This window comes from Sarcophilus harrisii, chromosome 1, assembly GCF_902635505.1.
Source record: "Sarcophilus harrisii chromosome 1, mSarHar1.11, whole genome shotgun sequence".
In the NCBI taxonomy this organism is placed as follows: Eukaryota; Metazoa; Chordata; class Mammalia; order Dasyuromorphia; family Dasyuridae; genus Sarcophilus; species Sarcophilus harrisii.
The window spans coordinates 698,375,377-698,396,808 of NC_045426.1; the positions used below are offsets into that span (position 1 = coordinate 698,375,377).

General features: G+C 49.5%; 1 protein-coding gene across 1 annotated transcript in view; it reads right to left on the minus strand.

Moving 5' to 3' along the window:
- Positions 1–21,432, minus strand: part of GCN1 (GCN1 activator of EIF2AK4) — a 69,323-nt gene that overhangs the window by 40,293 nt on the left and 7,598 nt on the right. The window contains exons 2-15 of the mRNA XM_031948712.1: positions 17,131–17,233; positions 12,710–12,773; positions 11,205–11,336; positions 9,628–9,736; positions 8,147–8,245; positions 7,928–8,062; positions 7,470–7,538; positions 7,231–7,339; positions 6,592–6,666; positions 5,493–5,621; positions 3,234–3,284; positions 2,645–2,743; positions 2,266–2,439; positions 148–300 (exon numbers count right to left, since the gene is read on the minus strand). Coding sequence (XP_031804572.1) covers positions 148–300; positions 2,266–2,439; positions 2,645–2,743; positions 3,234–3,284; positions 5,493–5,621; positions 6,592–6,666; positions 7,231–7,339; positions 7,470–7,538; positions 7,928–8,062; positions 8,147–8,245; positions 9,628–9,736; positions 11,205–11,336; positions 12,710–12,773; positions 17,131–17,233 — 1,501 coding nt within the window. The remainder of the gene's footprint in view (positions 1–147; positions 301–2,265; positions 2,440–2,644; positions 2,744–3,233; positions 3,285–5,492; positions 5,622–6,591; positions 6,667–7,230; positions 7,340–7,469; positions 7,539–7,927; positions 8,063–8,146; positions 8,246–9,627; positions 9,737–11,204; positions 11,337–12,709; positions 12,774–17,130; positions 17,234–21,432) is intronic.

Here is a 21,432-nt window from a genome sequence, read left to right on the forward strand (position 1 = left end):
ATGACAGCGGGGGGTGAAAGAGAATGGATCCTATTTTCATTCCATTTATACAAATTTCTGCATGTTAAGATGCCCCCAGCAAGGACCTAGACATGACCCCGTTCCCAGACTCCAGCTCCTTGAACCCAGTGACTCTAGAACCCTTACCAGCTTGAGTGTCAATCACAGACAGTCTACAAATCAGCAAAGCTGCAGCAACACCTTCTGTTACTATGGAAACCTGAGTGCTCTGGGATGCTGCCTTTTCTACCGTTTGGATCAGCAGGGGCAGAAAGTCCATTCCTTGCAGGAGCGTGTCACCTGTAGGACAGGAAGAGACCCTCAGGAAAAGACCCCAAAGAGTCCATAAAGGGCCTTGCTTGAAAATGGTATTAGTAACCCTAAATTACCTTTTTAAAAAAAATTTTCCACATAACAAAGGAAAACAAACTGGGTCTGTGCACATACACTAACCACCCAGACACAAAAATCAAAGCTGGCCAACCTACACTTCTCTGAGGAACTGAGCCAAAACACTTGATGAACTAATCCAAAGCAGGAAGAGGTGGAGGGGAGGCTACTTCCCACTGGAGCTGCTACTGCTACTTCCCTTATACCCCTCTGATGAGCTCAGCCCTCTCTACCCACTAGTGAGTCCTGCCCTGGGGCCTTCATTCCCTTCCAAGTCCTTTTTCTGACTTCCAAACCTTGTACCTTCATCCCTCCCCCAACCCAACTTTCCTTTTGGGTGTTTCCCCCATGAAGTTCCTGAGGGGGGGCCATCTTTCTCTTTGCTGGTATTTGTCTCCAGCCCTCAGGGCCTTCTGCCAAGATGGACACCTAATAAATGCTTGTTGCCCTTTCTTTGTCCTTAAGCCACTGAAACACACTAGTTTCCATTCAGTCTGAGCTACTGATCTAAGTAGAGAAGTGGAGGTGGGCTTCTTTCACATCATCCCAGAACAAGGGGGATGTGCTCATTCCCAAGCACCTGGCGCTGCACAGATCCAACACAATCCCTCCGCACCTGACTTAGAGCAGAGGCTTATGGGCAGAAACAAAAATACGGGGAAAAAGTCTGCTGACTTCTCCAGGAGACTCGGGACAGGCCGGTGGCCTTGGATACACTCAGAAACCTGGTTCACTGAGATAGGGATCTGCCCTACAAGTGACTACAAGGCTGAGCGCAGACTCTCACCCAGGTCTGACTCCAAGTCCAAAGCTTTTCCCACTAAGCCTTCCTACCTTCTTCTGCTTTAGAGAAAAAAAAAAAATGAATAAAGGATCTTTCTTTATTTTTCAGTGACACAGTCTTTCTCCCCACAGTCATCCCCATACAGATGGGATACCTAGGGCACAAAGTTTATGCAAGAGGTATTTCCTACACAAGCATCAGTCTTCTTTGTCAGTGTTCTCTGACATCTGCCAAGGACTTGGGAACCCAAGGGGATGGACATTACGCAGACTGTCAGACACTGTCGACGTGCTGGCTGGTTCTGTTGAGCTGCCTTTTTTTTTCTCTTTTTTATTCTTTGTTACAAGGGATGGCTCACTAGGTATAGTAGGAAAGTGACACATTCAGAAACTGAAGTCATATAAAAACAAAAAAATAGTAATAAAAAGGCATTTTAAAATAGACTAAGCATTTTTCTAATCAACAATCATCAAAAGTCTCAAACTATCAAAAAGGGAACTCATATACTGGGGCATTGGATAGATAGGGAAACAAGCTCAAAGAATTTTATGATGTTTGACATGTTCATTCAAAATTAAAAAAAATAAATAAAACCCTCTTCGTTCACATGAACTCTTCCACTCCTCTACTTCTAATGACCAAGGCTGTATTCCTGCTGGCATATCCATACCAAGATAGGTGATCATCCATTTTCTTCAAAAACAAAAACAAAAAAACCCAAAACTCCTCACAAGTCCTAAATGAAAGATGGCTCCCCAAACTAAAGCTTCTATGATCAAGACTCATTAGAACTGGTCCTTAGAAATCAGAACATGCTTCCACAAATTCAGAAAATGAAATCTGTGGTCCCTTTCTTGTTCCTCCACTAACATGCAGGTTCTGGATTTCTGTGGATGGCTTTCCGCACCAAACTTCTAAGTGAGGAGGTGTAGACACCTGCCATTCAGAGTGGCCAATTCTCCAGTTTTCCAGGTCTGGCTGGAAGTGAAATAGTGACAGGCCTCCTAAGCCTGCCATGGGAGAACCAACAGGTCCCAGCTTTCTTGGGCATGCCCGAGTTCCAGACTCCCCACTGGATGGGCACGACTCACCTCGGAAGGAAATAAGCATGCACTGCAGGTAAGCATGTCTCACAGCAGACGTGGACGTCTTCAGGCTGAAGGCCTTCTTCAGCCACTCGATGACCTTCTTGGGCACTTCGGTGGTGAAGCGGTTACACCAGAGAGCAAGGGTGGAGACAGCATGGACCAAGGTGCCTTCGTGAACTGGCAAAGGAGGAAGGGCCCACGTGAACTAACCAACTGATAAGGACCCAGCAGGCTAGGGAAGGTCTGCAGGTGTTTCCAGACACGTGCTCCCTCTAAGAAAGGAGCCCCCCCCCCCCCCCCAACAGACTCCCCTGCCACCAAAGGGAAGCCTGGAGGGCTCCAGCCCCCGTCCATTCAGGCCCCCGGACCTGTAGTTTCTCACCTTCTTGCTGGAGGAAAGGAATGAAGAGCTCGGCCACGGTCCCACTCAGGGCTTGGCTGGAGAGCCCAGAGACCACGTGGTGGCTGAAACTCCCGATGCCTAGGAGAGCCAGAGAAGCCCCTGTCAGTCAGTGCTTCGAGGGAAGGCCTCCCCCAAGCCAGGACAAGGACGAACTGCCATTCTGCCAGCTTGGGGGGAAAATGGCCTCCTTCTTGCCAGGGCCTGCAGCCCGCTGCCCCTCAGATCCCCAGCCTGTCCTGCCACCTCTCCCTTCAGCTCTACCTGAGTAGAGGTGAGGTTTCTCTCAAGGCACTGAGCCCGGCACCGGCCTCCCTCTCCCATTTCCCGTTGGTCCTCTTTCTATCCACTGTTCTTGCGTGTGCCATCTGGGATCCCTGTGTCCCCATCAGTGTCAGCTCTCAGCCCTATCTCCCCAGGGCCTCGCAGTGTGTCAGGAGTACCCAGGGCCCGCTCCTCTTCCCAGGGGGCTCTCAGCTAACCCAAAGTCCAAAAGGATCCTTCCTACCCAACCACATCACAGAGTATGGCTGCCTACTATAGCCCAATTCTCTTTCTGACCCCCCTGTACCTGAGAGGACACTCATCTTCTGAGAAACAATGGTCAGCTTCCCCTCAGAGCCTGTCAAAAAAAGTAAAAACATGAGACCTACATTATCCAGACATTCCAAAAAATTAAGACCAAGGGGTTGGAATAACATTTCTTTTAAAAAGTCACCCAGAACAATGAAGGAATAGCGCTTCCAGGGCTCAAACTATATCATAAAGCAACAGTTTTCAAAACCATCTGGTGCTGGCTAAAAAATAGAAAGGATGATGAAAAAGACAAGACAAGAGAGTATCATAAACAATGGAACTCAACAATCTTGTGTTTGATAAACTAGAAATAAATTATTTAGGAAAGCACTCTCTATCTGATAAAAACTGATGGAAAAACTATTAAGAAGTATGGCAAAAATTAGGATGGATCAACACTTTACACTGTATTCCACAATATATTCTGAATACTAAAGATCACAGCTCTGAAGAGGAAATGCCTTCTTAACCAAACAAGGGATAGCAACCATTACAACAGATAAAACAGATAACTGATTATGTGAAACTGAAAAGCTTCGGCCCAGATAACATGGATGTATCCAGGATGAAAAGGGAAGTGGTCAAATGGGGGAAAAAATCCTTGTAAGACATCTGATAAGGGTTTGGTATCCAAAGTATGTGAACAACAAATCAGTTCCATTTGTTCAATAATGAAGAGAATCAACTACCCCCAGTGAAAGAACTCTGGGAAATGAGTATGAGCCACTACATGACATTTCCACTCTTTCTATTATTGTTTGCTTGCACTTTTGATTTTCTTCTCAGGTTATTTTTACCTTGTGTCTAAGTCTGATTTTTCTTGTGCAGCAAAATAATTGTACGGATATGTATACATATATTGTATTGAACAAATACTTTAACATATTTAACATGTATGGGACTACCTGCCATTTAGGGGAGGGGAGGGAAGGAGGGGAAAAGTTGGAATAGAAGGTTTTGCAAGGGTCAATGCTGAAAAATTTCCATGCATATGTTTTGTAAATAAAAAACTCTAATATATATATATATATGACTAACAGCCAATCTTCAATAGATGAGTGGTCAAAGAGGATGAATAACCCATTCTCAAAAGAACTGCAAAGTATTAGCAACTACGTAAAAGAAAGCTCCCAATCATAACAATAAGAGAAATTCAAATCAAAACAACTCTGAGGTTCTATTTCAGCCCATAAAATTCCCCCAAGATGACAAAAGACAGATAATGGTGGATACCAAAGGGATTGAAGGAAGACAGGCACTGGCACATTGGTAGTAGAGCAAGGAATTGGTTCAAAAAGGCCATTTGGAATTCTGCAAATAAAACGATTAAATTGTCCACACTCTCTGACCCAGAGACTTTATTACCTAGTTTAAGGGACCAAAAAAGTTCCCAACTGCAAAAAAATATTTATGGCAGCACAATTTGTGATAGCAGAGGTTGGAAACAAAGGACATGCCCGTGGTGGGGAACAGCAAAGCAAATGATAGTTTGTGACTACAACGGAATCTGACTGTGCTGCAAGAAATGGTGAATGGGATGAATACAGAGAAGCACGAAAAGATCTGAGCAAGCTGATGCAGAATGAAGGCCAAGCCAAGAAAACAACATACACACCAACTATAACCGGGAACACGGAAAGAACACCTAATTACTAAAGACATTAAAGAGCAAATCAAGCTCAAAAGAACCACCATGAAAAAGACCTCCCCACCCCACCTCTGATAAAGTACACAAGTACACATATTTCCAGCTGATATTTTTCCTCTTAGTTTTTCTTTTTTCTTTTTCAAAAATTCTATTTGCTATATGATATTATACCCTGAGAGGGGGAGGCAGAAGGGAAGGCACACTGGAAGAATGTACAATGATGTAAAAAACAAAAGACACTAATAAAAAATTGTTTAAAAGTTAACCAGGAACAAGCACAAAAGTTTTTCCCAATTACAGGTTGGGTATAAATGGTACTGTGGGCCACTAGAGGGTGCCACAGTGCATAGAGCACCAGATCTGGAGTCAGGAGGACCCCTCTCCCAGAGTTCAAAGCCACTTCACCCAGTCTGCCTCAGTTTCCTCATCTGTCAAATGAGCTGCAGAAGGAAACAGCCAGCCATGCCAGGATCTGCCGAGAAAACCCCAAACAGGGTCACAGAGACTTCCAGGCCTGAAACAAGTGAACCAGCACGTGACGGCAGCCAGGTCTTGGCTGACCTCCAGGAAGGTCCCGCACTACCGCCTGAGACGACGGGCACTTACCGCCAAGAATAGCAAAGAGGTGTCTTGTCAAGGACTCCATGGCTGACGGGTCACTGCACTGGCGCGCCAGGTTCCTCAGGGCCACCACGGCCTCGTCCATCAGCTGAGGGGTGTTAGATTTTAGCTGACCTGGTGGGACGAGAGGCAAAGACAGAGGCCCTCAGCAGAGGCCCAGGATCATCCCCTGGATCCCGGATGAAACCACCATAAACTGCTTTACACAGCAGCCCTTCACAGGCTCACAGATCCTGGCGGTCATCTGGGTCAAGCCTTCCCCCCGGCTGAACAGTCTTGTTCTTAGCATGCACCAAAGGTTGGACCGCTCAGTTGGCCTCCAGGGACAGAGAGCCGGCACAGGGAGGATGCTGCCCAGTTGGGCACATCCTACCGACAGAGCCAGCCCGCCCCACTGGGGACCCCGGGCCTCCATCTCCTCAAAGCAAAGACTGAGAAACCTCTCAAGTCCCTGACGGCTCCAAAGTGAGAGCCCTTGAATCTTCTCCTGGACCATGAAGCAAGAGGAGAGAGCAAGGGGGGGGGGGGGGGGGGGGGGGGGGGGGGGGAGGGAAGGCAGCAAACTTGGAAGGACCAAGAGGGCCTTCCCTCCCCCAGCCTCCCATCAACAACTAGTTTAAGTCTCCCCTGTCTGCCACAAAAAAAAAAAAAAAAAATCAAAAGTCAGATGCTGACCAGCCTTATGAGCTCTGATGGAGCCGCTGCTCCTCCCCCATGCAAGATGGCAGAGAGGGAGAATATACGTCTAAATGAGCACATTTGGGGTGATTATAGCTACAGAAGGAGAAGTCAAGATTAGGGAGAAGGGCACTTCATTGCACTTAAGATGTCTATATTTCTTCAAAGCTGTCAAAGCAGTGAAACTATTTAATCACAGCAGGAATTAATGTAAACAATGCACTTGGCTACTTTAACAGAGTTCTATTTGTCTAAGAAAACAGGATTCATCAGAAAAGCACTCCATGACTTTGGACTCTGAGGGGCACCCCCACAGCTGCAGGGCGCCCCAACCTGGAGCCAGTGAATCTTCTGCCTTGTTTGTGGTGCCTTCCTCTAAAGACGGGGCAGGGGTCACAACACTTACTAGCCAGGCCTTTTACGATGTCCAGGGCATACTGGCTGAGGTCAAGGGTCACTGATGCCAATAAACAGGAGACAGCTAAAGGCGGGGAAAAACAAGTTTTCAGAATATTTAATAAATCCATTCACTTAACTCAAAGAGGATTCCTCTAAGTCCAGGAATCACAGTCTACTGGTTCTCTCCGAGCAGGAATCATGGAGCTGCCCTGTGTCCCCACATGAATGGGCTTTCTCCAGGCCCACCCCTGACATCAGACCGTCCCAAGGTTCCTCTGAAAACACTGCCACTTGGTCCTAACTGCCCCCCATGGACCCAACAGGGAGAAACCCAGCAGGGGGCCCATAGAAACCCCACTATTCCCCTCTCCAGGGCTCTCCTTTCCATAAAATGAGGAGCCCTCTCTAGATAAGCCCCAATGAGACAAATGACTTCAGTAGAACTGTTTCCTCCTCTTGATCCTAGCGACTAACACCATCTCCAGGGGTCAGCTCTCTGGCTGAGGGATTTGCTTTCTTTTTCTTTTTTCTTTTTTTTGGATGAGGCAATTGGGGTTCAGTGACTTTCCCAGGAAGTGTTAAGTGTCTGAGACCAGATTTGAACCCAGGACCTCCTGAATTCAGGACCAGTTGCCCCAGGACTCACTTTCAATGACGTTCTCAGGACTCCGAAGTAAGGATTTCTGCAGGGAGGGCAGCACCAGGTCCTTGAATTCAGAGTGCGAGATGTAGCGGAGAATTGGGGCACAGTGATCCTACCGAGAGAGACACAGTCAGCCAAGCTCTCACAGCCTCCTCAGGCAGGGTAACCTGGGGACCGGAAGAAGGGCAGCCGAGGGAAGGGGGAGCCGAGAGAAGGGGCAGCCAGGGCTCTGCCTCACTCACCAGCAGGTACCTCTGAGGCTTGACTTTACTCATCAAGATGTTCTTCATGTAGAAGTCCAGCAGGGCACTCTGCAGAAACAACGGCCAGGTCATTGGAGCGCCCCTGCTCCGTCACTGGCTTCCGAGTCGTGGCTCCCCTTAGGGGCTGCCCCTCCCTGTGCAGCAGGACCCTCCCTAGAAACTGGCCAGTCTCAGAGAGGCCCATCCCGTGGCCACGCTTTGAACTTAGCCAGGCCTGGCCTCTGGGGCTCCTTGGGGGCACCTGTGGGTCACGGCGAGCCACCAGGGCATTGAGCCCGTCCCAGACGAGGCTGCCGCTCAAGGAGCAAGGGAGAAAGACCTTGTCCTTGTGTCTCAAGGGAAAAGCTAGAGCCTCTGCTGAGGCCCAAGCGCCCCCAGCAAGCCCGCAGGGCAGGCGAGGCCTTGGCCCAACCCGAGCCCTGGGGCCTCTGACTCGCCTTGTGTCTGTTGACCACATCCATCTCTTTCTGGCTCGTGCAGAACTGCACCAGGAGCCCAAGCATGCCGGCATAGTTGTGGCTCGGCTCAAGGCTGAGGATGACAGACAGGTACTGGTCCACCAGGCCCGAGTTCTGCAGGAAGAGTGGGCCAGGGGGTCAGAGGAGCGCCCGGCAGGGCCCGCGCCGAGATCTACCCCTCCCCACGCCCTCCACCACCTCTTTCCACAGCGTGTTCAGCTTCTTCACGGCGCCGTCCACCGCATGCTTGTGAGAGCCGCCCAGGACTTCCAACAGGAGCAGGCACTGAACCTCCACCTGCCGAGACCAAGCGGAGCCCAGGTCAGAGCGGGCACCTGCATCTCACTGCCCCACGCCAGCCCCACCCGGCCCCTCATCCTTGGCTCCTCCCCAGCTCTTCCTCCGGCTACAGTGCCGGAACCAGGCCCTTCCACATGCTTCAGCAACAACGGCACGCCAGCTTCATCGCCTGGCACCCGGCAGGCCCAGGTTTGGACGGGCACAGCCAGGGTGCTGGGAGCAAAGACAGGCTGGGCTCCTGAGGCACTTTCCCTTGCAGCTCCTTAAGGGCACACAGAGAGTGGGCCCAGGGTCCCCCTTGGACACGTGACCAAGCCCAAAGGCAGGGAAGAAAGTCTGGCCTGAGGCCCCACCCAAGGCAGGGTTTCCCCCATTGTACCACAGCCCCTTCCCAGCCTGGCCCCAACAGACTCCTGCTCTCTCCAGGGGGCTCTGGGGAAGCTCAAATCCCTACACACACAGTGTCCAAGGCAGGGTTCTCACCCAGACCCTCTGTCAGGCTACCACGACCCCCACTGTGCCCTCTCTAACAAAGTCTGCCGTCAGCAAGATTTCTGCCCTAGGTATCGGCTCTAGATAGTGGGCATCCCACTGGTGACCTTGTCAGACAGTAAGCTCCGGGATCCCAAAGATAGCACCAAAAAGTGCACTTTAAGTGATTATAAGCAAGACTTATCCTGAGAGGTCCCTGCATTTAACCATCAGCTCATTTGGAAAGTGCTTACCATGTGCCAGGCATTGAGCTAAATGCTGGGACTACAAAGATGGGGAGTTCCGGCCTATTAGAGGGCTCCCAGTCTAATGAATGAGCTAAGGACAAACGAGCATATATACAGACAGATACAGATCCACCTACACACAGTAAACGAGCTAATCCCAGGGAGGCGCTCAGATAAAGGAGGCCCAGCAGGGCTTTGAGGACAGAGCAGACTCCTGAGGAAGCCGGGCAAGGGCTGAGGAAGGAAGGAGGCTCGGAGGACAGCCCATGGAAATCAGAGTCTAATCAGAGTATTGTCCTCCCAGGCTGAGCATCAACCCAAAAGGAGAACTCAGGATTTCGGGAGGGGCCAAAGACATTTCAAGATAGAAGGAAGAAGATCCAGAGCTAATCTCAAAGCCAGCCAGACCCAAGTTCAGAAAAACTGAGGCAGGGTAACCTGGGGCTCCCAGGCAAGCTACAGTTAATGTGCAGGAGGGATGGCCAATTTCTATTGGCATGGAGGGAGGCCTCCCAGCTCCGGGCCTGGGGAGTGGTACTGAAGTAAAAGCAAAGGGGAAACATGGGGACAAACACATTGCAAGCCCCTGGGGGGGGGGGCTCTCTCCACTGCCCCCCCCAGGCCCTAACCCAGACCTCGCCCACCTCCTCCATTACCCACCAGCTTTCTCCAGGTCTCTCCTTGTCTCTTGGCCCGAGTAGGAAAGACGACACGGACGAGCAGGCAGGTCCAGGAGAGTGCCAGCAAAGCTGCAGATCCGCTGCTCTTGCTGGGGCAAAAGAGGCAAGATGAGGACAGACCCCGGCAGCCAGACACAGGCCCCCGCCTCCTCTTTCCCGCTGGGAAAGAGCCTCCATGATGAGCCAGGAGACAGAGGTCAGGAACACCCCCAGCACCTGAGTAGGCCACAGGAGGCAGCACCCCTGGGATCCCTGGGAGAAGAAGCTAAATGGCCCCAGACCTCACCTCCCAGCAAGATAAAATTCAGCTCCAGAATGTTGGAGCATTAATGGAATGGAATATTATTCCACAGCAACAAATCATGAATTCAAAGAACCTGAAAAGCCCCAGATGAGATGCTAGAGTGAAGAAAGACTCATCATCAAAACCACTGACCACAACCCTTATTCACAGAGCCCGTTTACAGCTAATTCTCTCATCTGATCCTCACAACAATTCTGTTGTATAAGTGACACTAGCATCATTTCACAGGTAAGGAAACTGAGGCCAGAGAGGGGAGGTAACGTGCTGAGGGTCACACGCCAGCATAAGTCAGCGTTAGATCGCCCGTCAGGCTCCCTCCAAGTCCAACAGCCCTTCTGCCACAGCCCCAAGCTGCCCAGAGAACAGAACTTTCCCACAATGTTAAATGGCAACAAAATCAATGCAGAGTAGAAGGGGGCGAGGCGGTCTCTGGGACAACCTTGCTGCATTTTATATATGTTTGTTTTTGACTCCATTTCTGGTGCTTTCAGGCTTCAAGGGCCCCAGCCAGCGCTTCCCCATTGTGCTAGCCATTGTGTCAGACGGCCTCCCCGACTCCCCTCAACAAGGATGCTCTTGATGCAACGGGTCCCTCACCAAAAAACCCATCTACACCACAAAAGAGCCTGTACAACCACCTGAGACTGGTTCTCTGGGTTTTCTTTTTAGGTCGTCTGTGTTTGTATTTTCTCCCATTCTTGGTCATATAGTGAAAGCCAACACAGGTAGCTCGAGATTATTGCCAAAAAAACATGTGTGTGTGTGTGTGTGTGTGTGCATGTGCTTGTATGTGTGTGTGTATGTATGTGTGTGCATATGTGTGCGTGTGTGTGTGTGTGTGTGTACTATTCTGTATAAAAGACACATGGATGCTTTTTAATAAGTGTATATATCTACACAGACTTATATGTGCACAGACATATGCGTGACTTTTTGTTGTAATGTCCAACAACCTGTGTCAGTCTTCAATGATATGGATGAGAAAAAAAGAAAATGAAAAAAAAAAATCACAAAAAAAAATTAAACCATTTCTAATCAAATAAAAATGGTTATAAATGATCATACACATCTCTTCCCTACAAGCCCATTTCTAAAGTTTAATCCTGGAACTTCCAGGATCCTGGGCCGCCCAAGGCTCTGGCTCAGGTAGAGAGCACCTTCAGGCTCCCTCCTGTGACGGTCCATGCAGCCCAAGCCACAAAGAGCCGAAGCCTGCTGGGAGGCCCCCATCCTCCGGCCCACACGGTCCTCACCTGGGCACACCTGCTTTGCCGCCAACACCTGAAGACTGCAAAGACTGGAGCAGGTTCCTGGCTGTGGCCTCGGGCTGAGCTTCCGCCAGCTGCTGTATGGCGGACTGCAGGGCTCTGCGAGATGCCGCGTCTCTGCAGAAAAAACGGAAGGCAAGGACGGCAGCGTGATGAGGTGCACTGGCAGGCCGCTCCCCAGCTAGGCTGCGGCCTCCTGCTGAGCAGGCCCGGCTGCCCGAGACAAGGCATGCAGAAGGCCCCCGGTGGCCCCCACCCTGAGGCTCTGTGCACCTTCCGAGCCGCCCTAAGACCTGCTTACAGTTTTGGTTTTATTGAGGGGTAGGGTCAGACCAGTTCAGGCAACTTTTCATTGGGAGATAGTCCTTCTTTCTCTGCCTTCCCCAAAATAATTAAACAAGTAGAGTCAGGACCTCATATTTTATCAGGGATGAATAACCAGGAACAAACAGGGCTCTGATGAGTAACTCCTACTGGAGTGTGGACTGGAGCTTCCCAAAAAAGACAGACATCTATGATGCTCTCAGCCACATCGTTCCTGAGTCAGCAGCCACAAATTAAGCCAGTCGCAGCACAGGACATCTGAGCAGCAGGCCAGCCCCAGGACAGACCAGGGGAGCAGGCCTCCCACAGCTCTTGCTCTGTCCCGGCACTGTACTGGTCCCAGATACCCAAAACATGAAACAATAAAGTAAAACCAGGAATTCAGATGAGACTAAAACCACCTACAGGAGTCCTCTAGATAATTTCACCCAGCCCCAAAATTCAGACTGCAGAAGCTACAGAAGAACTGCAAGAAAGGGGCCCAGGGGGGTCTCAGTCTTTTTTGTCCTGTGGTCTCCTTTTTCAAGGGGGTGAATGTGAAGACCACGTATTTTAAAATCAGCCAGAGTCAGGAATTCAGGTTAGGGGAAAATCGTCAGTCTTTATTCTCAATGAAGAAAGATCGGAGGTGGAAGAGAATGGGCAACAGCAATGTGTGTAGCTGAGTCAAGAAGCCATCTAGACCAGCAGCCACATGACCAGCAGCTAGGAGCATGGAACCCAGGCCAATCTCTCCCAGCTTCCCTTCCTGTCTCTCTCTGCCTCCACCCACCCAAATCGTCATTTCCTATACAACACATCAGGACTTGCCCAGAGAGTGGGCAGGGACCATTCTTTATCCAATCATACATAGCCCAATTACTATTGAGCCTCATGTGCTTGGGACCTCAGTGCATCAACTCAAGCCTCAGCCCATTACAGGTGAAGCCTGCAGATTCCCTCTCAGAAGAGTTTCTGAGATGCATAAAATAAAATACCAGGGGTTATAGAGAAAACCAATTTCCAATTCCAAATTGCAGCAATCAAAATACTCCTGGTCGACATCAACTAAAGAGCAAGCCAAGCTTCAGAGGTTAACTGACAGTCCCCAGGGATGGAGCCAGATGTTAGGGCCCCACCAGGCCTCCCACCGTCAGAGATGATGCCCTCCCCACGCAGGGACTCACCGGTACCGATGCAGAGTCAGGCAGAAGAGCTTGCAGAGGCCTTTCACTGCTCCCTCGGGCAGGTCTGAAATCAAAGCATTCCTGAAAAGTCATCCTTCAACAAACGCGGAGCGTCAAGTACCTGGCTAGCACCTGAGCCACCAGTCAGGCCCTCGACCTCGGGGCTGGACTCTGTTTAAGGAGGCAACTTTTCTTGAGGCTCTTTTTAAACTAAAAGCAGGAGGCAGAGCCTGGCACAGAGCAGGCATTCTATCAATATCTGCTGTTTGAGTGAATGGTAGAGATGTGAATAAGACTTCAGGGAAGACCGATATCTCTTCCAATGGGCAATCAGGGAGGGATTTAGAGGAGTGGGCTTGCGAAGGGCAAAATTTAGTTGGAGAAAGAAGGAATCGCAGACAGTACTAAGAACCCAAGTAAAGGTGCGACAGTGGGAACACACAGAAGCAGGTTCCAAGGACAGGGAGCCAGGGACATAAGGCTAGCAATCGTATGGGGCCAGGCTGGACAACACCAGCCTCCAGAGCTGAGGAGCCCGTGAGGTTCTGAGTCAGGGAGCAACATGATGAGGGTACTGAGTCACTCAGGGGCAACACCCGTTCTCACTTCCACCAGCATGTACAACGGCCCCTCAGCAATGTTTGCTGGACTGAATTAAATTGATCTGCTAGCAATGGATGAGATGAACTAGAGCAGGGAGAAAGAACAGATGGGGATAACTCTTAGGAAACAATTCACATGATTTCTGACTGACGGGAAAACAGCTGAAATGGGGAGAGCATCCAAGATCTGGCTAGGAAGAAGCCGGAGGCCAGGCCTACCACAGCACCTCACCCACTGCAGGAGAGCAGGAGCTCTGCCCGAGGTCTTCATCGGAAGTTGTTCCGTGAATCCAGGAGAAGTGACAAAAGGGGCGAAATTCCAGCAGCACCAACAGGGATGGAAAGAAAGGTACTAAATGCTACATTGCGAAGGAAGACTCCACAAGCTGACTGCTGGCCACAGGAAGCAAGGGGGCCATGCTGACCCCAAACAGGTCTGGGAAGGGCCCGGACTCGTCACACCGACAAAGCACAGGGAGGATCTCATAGACCTGCAGAAACCCTCCCGCCTCCTCTCTCGGGTGGCAACCTCACCCCACCTTCCAACCCGTGGGGACAGCTGCTCGCGTGCAAGGGAAGAGCCCCAGAATCATGATCCCAACTTCCACTCTCTAACAAGTAGCAGAATGCTATCAGAAAGGTGAAGCAAAGGATCGCCTTGAAGTCAAGCCTCGCCAAGCACGTGCAGACCATTCAGGACAACGTTTATTGGAGGACCGCCGTGTGCAGGGCACCATGCTGGGGGCCAGGAGACAAAAAAGAAGCCCGGCCTGGCCGTGAAGGGAAGGAGAGCGAGACCCAGGGTGAGGGGCCATTGGCAGTTGACTACTCAACATTTAGATCAAGCAAGCTTGACTTCAATAACTTTCATGATTTTTTTTAATTGAGTACATTTTGATACAGAATCCTAAATACAGACAGTTCTGGCTTAATGTAAATTCAGATTATGCAAATTAAACTTTTTGTAAAGAATTCTGAAGTACACAGAAAACACTAAGTTAACTTTACTGTCCGGCCTGTGCTCACTCACTGTCTCCCCCTTGACCCCAGCCTGTGATGAAGAAGTGGCTTTTCTCCTAGACAAGGCTGACACGTCTCCAAGGGTCACTGATTCCACTCCCTGCTGCATCCTCCAGCAGACTGCTCCCACTATTCTCCTCCCTCCCTTCCTCTCTCGTCTCTGTCACTCTGTCTCTCTTCCTCTCACTGTGTCTCTGTCTCATTGTCTCTCAGTCTCTTTGTCTTTCTCCTCTAACTTTGTCTCTCCCTCTCCCTTCTCTCTCTCACTCTTGCCTCTCTCTGTCTCTGTCTCTCTTCTACTCTCTTGTCTCTCACTGTCTGTCTCTCTCCCTCGTCTCCCTCTGTCTCTGATTCTCTCACTCTGTCTCTTTCCTCTCAATTTCTCTCTTTCTCTGTCTCTGTATCTCACACTATCTCTCACTGTCTCTGTCTCTCTGCCCGTCTCCTCAGTCTGACATCGTACTTCCTGGGGGCATCCTACCCAAGCTCTGTCCTGGCTCTCTTTTCTCCCATTGTACTGTGTCATGAGGTCCCTGACCTCCATGCAGAAGCCCCACCATGCCCCTCTCCCCTGATCCATTATAACAGCCTCCTAAGTGGGTCTCCCGACCTCAAGTCTCTTTCCATTCCAATTTATAATTACAGACATGAGGCTCAGAGAGGCTAAATGAGATGCCCCGGGTTCCCGGCGTCTGTAGTGGAGGGTCCGGAGTTCCCAACCCAGGGGCAAGCTCGACACCAAAGAAAGAGGTCGGGAGCCCATTTTGATTGTTAAACCAGTTCCATACTCTGTGGAGTTCTCTGCTTCTGCCTTTGGGACAGCTGGTTTGCCCCACGCTTGGGGGTTGGGGACAGGCTTGGCATTTTCTTGATTGGGGAACTCCAGACCCTACACTGGCAGAATCTGAATCCGAGTCCTACTGATTCCTGCTCCAGGACTCCCCCACCAGGCCACCTGGGAACTACTAGAACTCATCTCCACTCTGTCCCTGCCCGCCATGCCCAGGTGCCCCCTACCTTAGGCTACCGTGGCGTCCGCTAGCTCCTGGCCCTTCCAAGCCAAACTCCTGTAAGAGCCGGCTACACCTGTCTCCATTCCCCTCGTTCTCTCTGCAGGTTACCTAGGACCTATTAATTGCCACATCCAATGGGCTTTTCTCAGGCCCACCCTTCTTGCTTCTCTGGAGCATTCGCACTGGCTCCTGGGTGCCCCTGCCCCTCCTGGGGGTGATGGTCACCGTTCTGGTCCTCATCCTCACTGCCACGTTAACACGCCACCCACCAGGCTGAGGGCTTTACAAATAACATCTCGCTTGTTCCTCACGAGCTTTGGCGGGCACCGTTTTAAGTCCTGTGTTACAGTTAAGGAATCTGGACAGACAGATTTAACTGACTTGTCCGGGGTCACACAGCTAACAAGTCTGAGGCTAGATATGAATTTTGGGAAGTGAGGAAAGAAGAGAAGAAGGGAGGGGGCCTGCGAAAGAAGAAGGCCAAAGGTATAAAATTTCAGACAGACCTAGGATGGGAGAGAACACAAGCTTTTTTTTTTTGTCTTGTGTGTTCCATTTGGAAGGTTTTACATTAGATTTTACTCCTGATTTTGTTTGCTTCTTTCTGCATTAAGCTGAGCACCTATAAGGTGCTGGGCCACCACTCTGCTCCAGCAGATACTTAGAGGGCCAAAGTTATTACTACTGGGATTCAAAATAACAAGAAAAAAGGGTTAAACCATGTTTTAGCTCTATTTAAGAAGGTAGGGAAGTGTTCTATTTGGCTGACCATGGTCCATGGCTGACCCAAGCCAATTTCTGAGGGCTCCCCATACTCCCTGACCACCCCCTCACCTGCTTCCTTGTTGTTATCCCCCTACCCAACCCCATTTTCCACATCAAGGAGACTAATGCTCCTGGAAAGGGCAGGTTGTAGCAGCTTCCTCGGAAGCAACTATTCCCGAAACTTTCCAAGTCAAAATGCCCTTCCTGGATTCTCATCCCCTTCCTTTCTGTATTGTCTCCTCTGCTTAGAATAAGTTCCCCAAGGGCAGGGACTCTTCACTTTTGATCTCACAGCTAGAGACACAGATGTCACTTAATAGATGCTTTTTCAATCATTCATTCATTTTTAAAGGAGTGAGCCTCCAGCCATTCTGGACATTAATTCTCCAGCATTCAGGACAGCAGAGGTTTTGTTGTCTGCTTTAAACAGCAAATGGTTCACAGAAAAGAGGACACAGCAATCAAATACTGCTACAAAAGAAGCAGGAAGCTTCAGGAGGACGCAAAGCAGAGAAGCATTTGAAGAGTGGGAGGGGTGGGAATGACACATTTTGTTGACCCTCTACATTATTGAAAATGGCCCCCAAACAAAGAAGGAAATGACAAGCACCCTCACTGCTGGAAACCAGAAGCCTCCTTCTAAACGAAAGAGACTCTCAGGGAAAACTCCCACAAACATCTACTGAACCTTTCCTCCCTGATTCTGCAAAGCATGCTTACAATTTTACTGTTATACTATAAAAACAGAGTTAAAGTTCTTTTAGTATTGTTTAAATATAATTTAGAAAAGAATGATTTCTTTGCAGGAGAACCTGTTAAACTTCATTTCTTTAAAAATATTCCAATAGGTAAAGCTTTTACTGTACCATTAGTTACATTTTTAAAAAATATCCTAGCTTAAAAGATGACTTTACACTCTTAACTTAGACTTCCCAGAGGAAAAAAGTGATAAGCAAAAGAAAACATAATTTACACTTTAAATTGGGTATCTCCCTGCCTACCCAGATAAACATTCATGTACCTTTCCCAGCGACACATTTCCCAAGATCGTTAAGGATCTCTCTTCGCTCCTTCACACTGGCTGTAGTCACTTTTACTGCAAAACGCTTCAGCGTCTCAGAAACCTGTAAAAGCCACCCACAGATACACACAAGAAAAAAAGAGATCACCTGTGAATATATACATGTGGATACACACACCCCACCTATGAATGTATGAATATTTACATATAGATATACCTACATACACATTTTTACCCCCAATAAGAAAGCAGGACAGGAAGTGGGGGAACAGGAAGAAATTAAAGAATCTCACAGCCAATTGGTCAGTGGGCCTAGTGAAAAGTCACAAGATGGAAAATCTCAGTGATCTCAGCACAGAAAGGACCGCCCTTTGCACATCAAGGGCCTCAGCACCTGCACTCCTGAAACCATAACCAGCCTATGAGCTAAGGCTGGTGATTCCTTAAGTTCAGCCTGTTTCAGCCAAAGTTCAACAGGCAGAGAATAAGAAACACAAAAGAGACATTTCAGAAAGCCTATTCCTAAGCAGCAGAGACTTGAGACTGGTAACTTAAAAGATGAGGGGGGCGGGGGGGCAGTGATATAATGGAAACCACTGGCTTCTCTTGCTCACTCATGACACTTTTTTCCACCTAAAGATGTACATGTGTGTATACACACACACACAATTCTATTTTATATTTCTCCTCTCCATATGGACAAATGGCTAACAGCATCTCTCTTTTCTCTTACCAAAATATATTTCTATGTAACCCATGCTCCTTCCCCAAAGAAAAGGGGATTACTTCCAAGTAAGGTGTCTCCCTAACTCTGAATCAAACTAGAGGGGTCTCAGGCTCACAAGACCCTTGGGAGAGTCCCAAAAGGACATTAAAAGGCCTACTTCAGCGGCTTCCCTGGAAACAAAGATGGGGGCAAAGCCCATGAAAGGGGAAAACCCTGTTTTGTCCTCAACCTTTTTTAACCTTAAGGCAAACCCCCAAAAACTTTCCCTTTAAAAATGGAATTTAAAGATCTCCTTGGAAAATAATTTAAAAACAGTTCCCAAAAGAAAAGGGATTACTTCCAAGTGGGCTCCCCAACTTCTGAATAAACCCTTAGAAGGGTTCTCAGGTACAAACCCTGGGAGATCCCAACTGGGACAAGGATTAAGACCCTGGCCCAGGCGCCCAAGACAAAAGGCCCCAGGGGGCCTTCCCCCACTTTTCCTTACCAAACCCTTTCCCCAAAAATTTAAAAGGACCAAAATTTCCCAATCGCCCTTTCCCACCGCCAACCTGGGTCAATCCTGGGAACCCCAACCTTAGAATTGGGGCAGGCCCAGGAAGGCAATCCCTTTCTTGGAGTCCTGAACAAGGTGGAGGAGGCGGGAGAAGCCAATAGGCCACCTCCCCCTTGGCTTTTTCCTTTTTCCAACCCCCCTTTCTTTTAAATTTAAATTAGGAATTTCCCCTTTCCCTCCCTTTCCCTAGTTCCGGAAAAGGCTTTCCCAGGTTGGGAAAGGCCCGAAGGGTTCAACGGGGCCCCAACCTAACTCCCAGTCTGGAACAGGGAGGGGAAAGTCAATTTGGAGGCCCTTTCCACAAGGGGGCTCCAGGGAATTCCTCCCCCTTTTGGACCCAGGGAGGGCTCCCGGGCAAGGGGTGGTCCAAGGCACTCCCCCGGGGGCAACAGGGCCCAAGTCCTGGTCCTTAAACCCAACACCCCCGTTCCTCAACCAGGGGAAATGCCATTTGGCCAGCCCTAAGTTTCCCCTTCGGCGGATAGGGAGGCTCCTTGTGGACCCCCTCCCAGGATTCCCAAGACAGTTGGGAGCTTGGGTGGTCAACGGGGAAGCAAGGGGGCCAAATGGGAGGGAAGGTTGGCAGGAGCCTAGCCTTTCCCTTTGGAAGATGGGGAGGAGGGAAGGAAATTTGGAAAGGAATCCGGTCAAGAATGGGGGGAAGAGGAAGGAATTAAATAGAGATGGGAAAGAAGGTGGGCAAAAGGAGAGCGAAAGGAATGGGCAGTGGGGAGGGAGGGGGGAAAGGGTGAAAGGGGAAACGGGGGAAGGAAGGGAAAGGAGGGAAGAAAGAGAGAAAAGAAAGAAAAGAAGGACAAGGGAGGAACAAAGGGAATGAAATGACGGGAGAAAGAAAAAAGATGGAAAGTGACAGAAAAAAGGAGACAGAAAGAAGGAGAAAAGAATGAAAGTGACAGAGAAAAAGAAGGGGGAATGAAATAACAAAGGGAAAGAAAAAGTGGGAAAGAGCAGGAAAAAGGGGACAAAAGAAGGGGAGAAAGAATAAAGTACAGAGAGAAAGATGGGAAAGGGGAGAAAGTGACAGAGGGGAAGAAAAAGCGGTGGGAAGTGGCAGAGAAAGGGAAGGGAAGGAGAGAAGAATAAAGGAAAGAGAGGAAAGAGCCTTGAGGGAAAAGGGGAGAGAGAGAGGGAACAGAGGGGAAGAAAAGCGGGGAAGGACGAGAAAGGAAGGGAAGAAGGAAGAGAAGAATAAAGTGCAGAGAGGGAAAAGGCCTGGGGAAAAGGAGAGAGAGAGAGGGACAGAGGAGGGAAGAAAAGGTTGGAAGTGACAGAAGAAAGGGAAGGGAGAAGAGGAAGAAAAAGGCAGAGAGGAAAGAGCCTGGGGTGAAAGGGAGAGAGAGAGAGAGGGTGACAAGAGAAGGAAAAAGGGTGGGAAGTGGACAAGAGAAAGGAGGGACAGAGAGGAGAGAAGAATAAAGGGCAGAGAGAGGAAAGAGCCTGAGGTGAAAGGGAGAGAGAGAGAGAGAGAGTGACAGAGAGGGAAGAAAAGCGGTGGGAAGTGACAGAGAGAAAGGAGGGACAGAGAGGAGAGAAGAATAAAGTGCAGAGAGAGGAAAGAGCCTGGGGTGAAAGGGAGAGAGAGAGAGAGAGAGTGACAGAGAGGGAAGAAAAGCGGTGGGAAGTGGCAGAGAGAAAGGGGGGACAGAGAGGAGAGAAGAATAAAGTGCAGAGAGAGGAAAGAGCCTGAGGTGAAAGGGAGAGAGAGAGAGAGAGAGTGACAGAGAGGGAAGAAAAGCGGTGGGAAGTGACAGAGAGAAAGGAGGGACAGAGAGGAGAGAAGAATAAAGTGCAGAGAGAGGAAAGAGCCTGAGGTGAAAGGGAGAGAGAGAGAGAGAGAGTGACAGAGAGGGAAGAAAAGCGGTGGGAAGTGACAGAGAGAAAGGAGGGACAGAGAGGAGAGAAGAATAAAGTGCAGAGAGAGGAAAGAGCCTGGGGTGAAAGGGAGAGAGAGAGAGAGTGACAGAGAGGGAAGAAAAGCGGTGGGAAGTGACAGAGAGAAAGGGGGGACAGAGAGGAGAGAAGAATAAAGTGCAGAGAGAGGAAAGAGCCTGAGGTGAAAGGGAGAGAGAGAGAGAGAGAGTGACAGAGAGGGAAGAAAAGCGGTGGGAAGTGACAGAGAGAAAGGAGGGACAGAGAGGAGAGAAGAATAAAGTGCAGAGAGAGGAAAGAGCCTGAGGTGAAAGGGAGAGAGAGAGAGAGAGAGTGACAGAGAGGGAAGAAAAGCGGTGGGAAGTGACAGAGAGAAAGGAGGGACAGAGAGGAGAGAAGAATAAAGTGCAGAGAGAGGAAAGAGCCTGAGGTGAAAGGGAGAGAGAGAAGAGAGGAAGAAAGGGGGGGGAAATGGCAGAGAAAAGGGGGGACAGAGGAGAGAAAGAAAAAGTGCAGAGAAGGAAAGGCCTGGGGTGAAAAGGGAGAGAGGAAGGGAAGGGAAGAAAAGCGGTTGGGAAATGAACAGAAGAAAGGAAGGGAAGAGGAGAGAAAAAAGTGCAGAGAGAGGAAAGAGTTTGGGTGAAAGGGGGAGAGAGAGAGAGGAAGAGGGAAGAAAAGGGTGGGAAGTGACAGAGAAAGAAGGGGACAGAGGGAGAGAAGAATAAAGTGCAGAGGAAAAGAGCCTGGGGTGGAAAGGGAGAGAGAGAGAGAGGACAGAGGGAAGGAAAAAAGCGGTGGGAAGGTGGCAGAGAGAAAGGAAGGGACAGAGAGGGAGAAGAAAAGGTGCAGAGAGGAAGGAAAAGAAGGGGAGGAGGAGAGAGAGAGAGAGGTGACAGAGGGAAGAAAAGCAGTGGGAAGTGGCAGAGAGAAAGGAGGGACAGAGAGGAAGAAGAAGAAGAGAGGAAAGAGAGAGGGAAAGGGGAGAGGAGAGAGAGAGAGAGGGACAGAGAGGGAAGAAAAGCGGGGAAGTGGACAGAAGGAAGGGACGAGAAGGAGAAAATAAAGGGTGGGGGAAAAGGCCTGAGGTGAAAGGGAGAGAGAGAGAGAGAGAGTGACAGAGAGGGAAGAA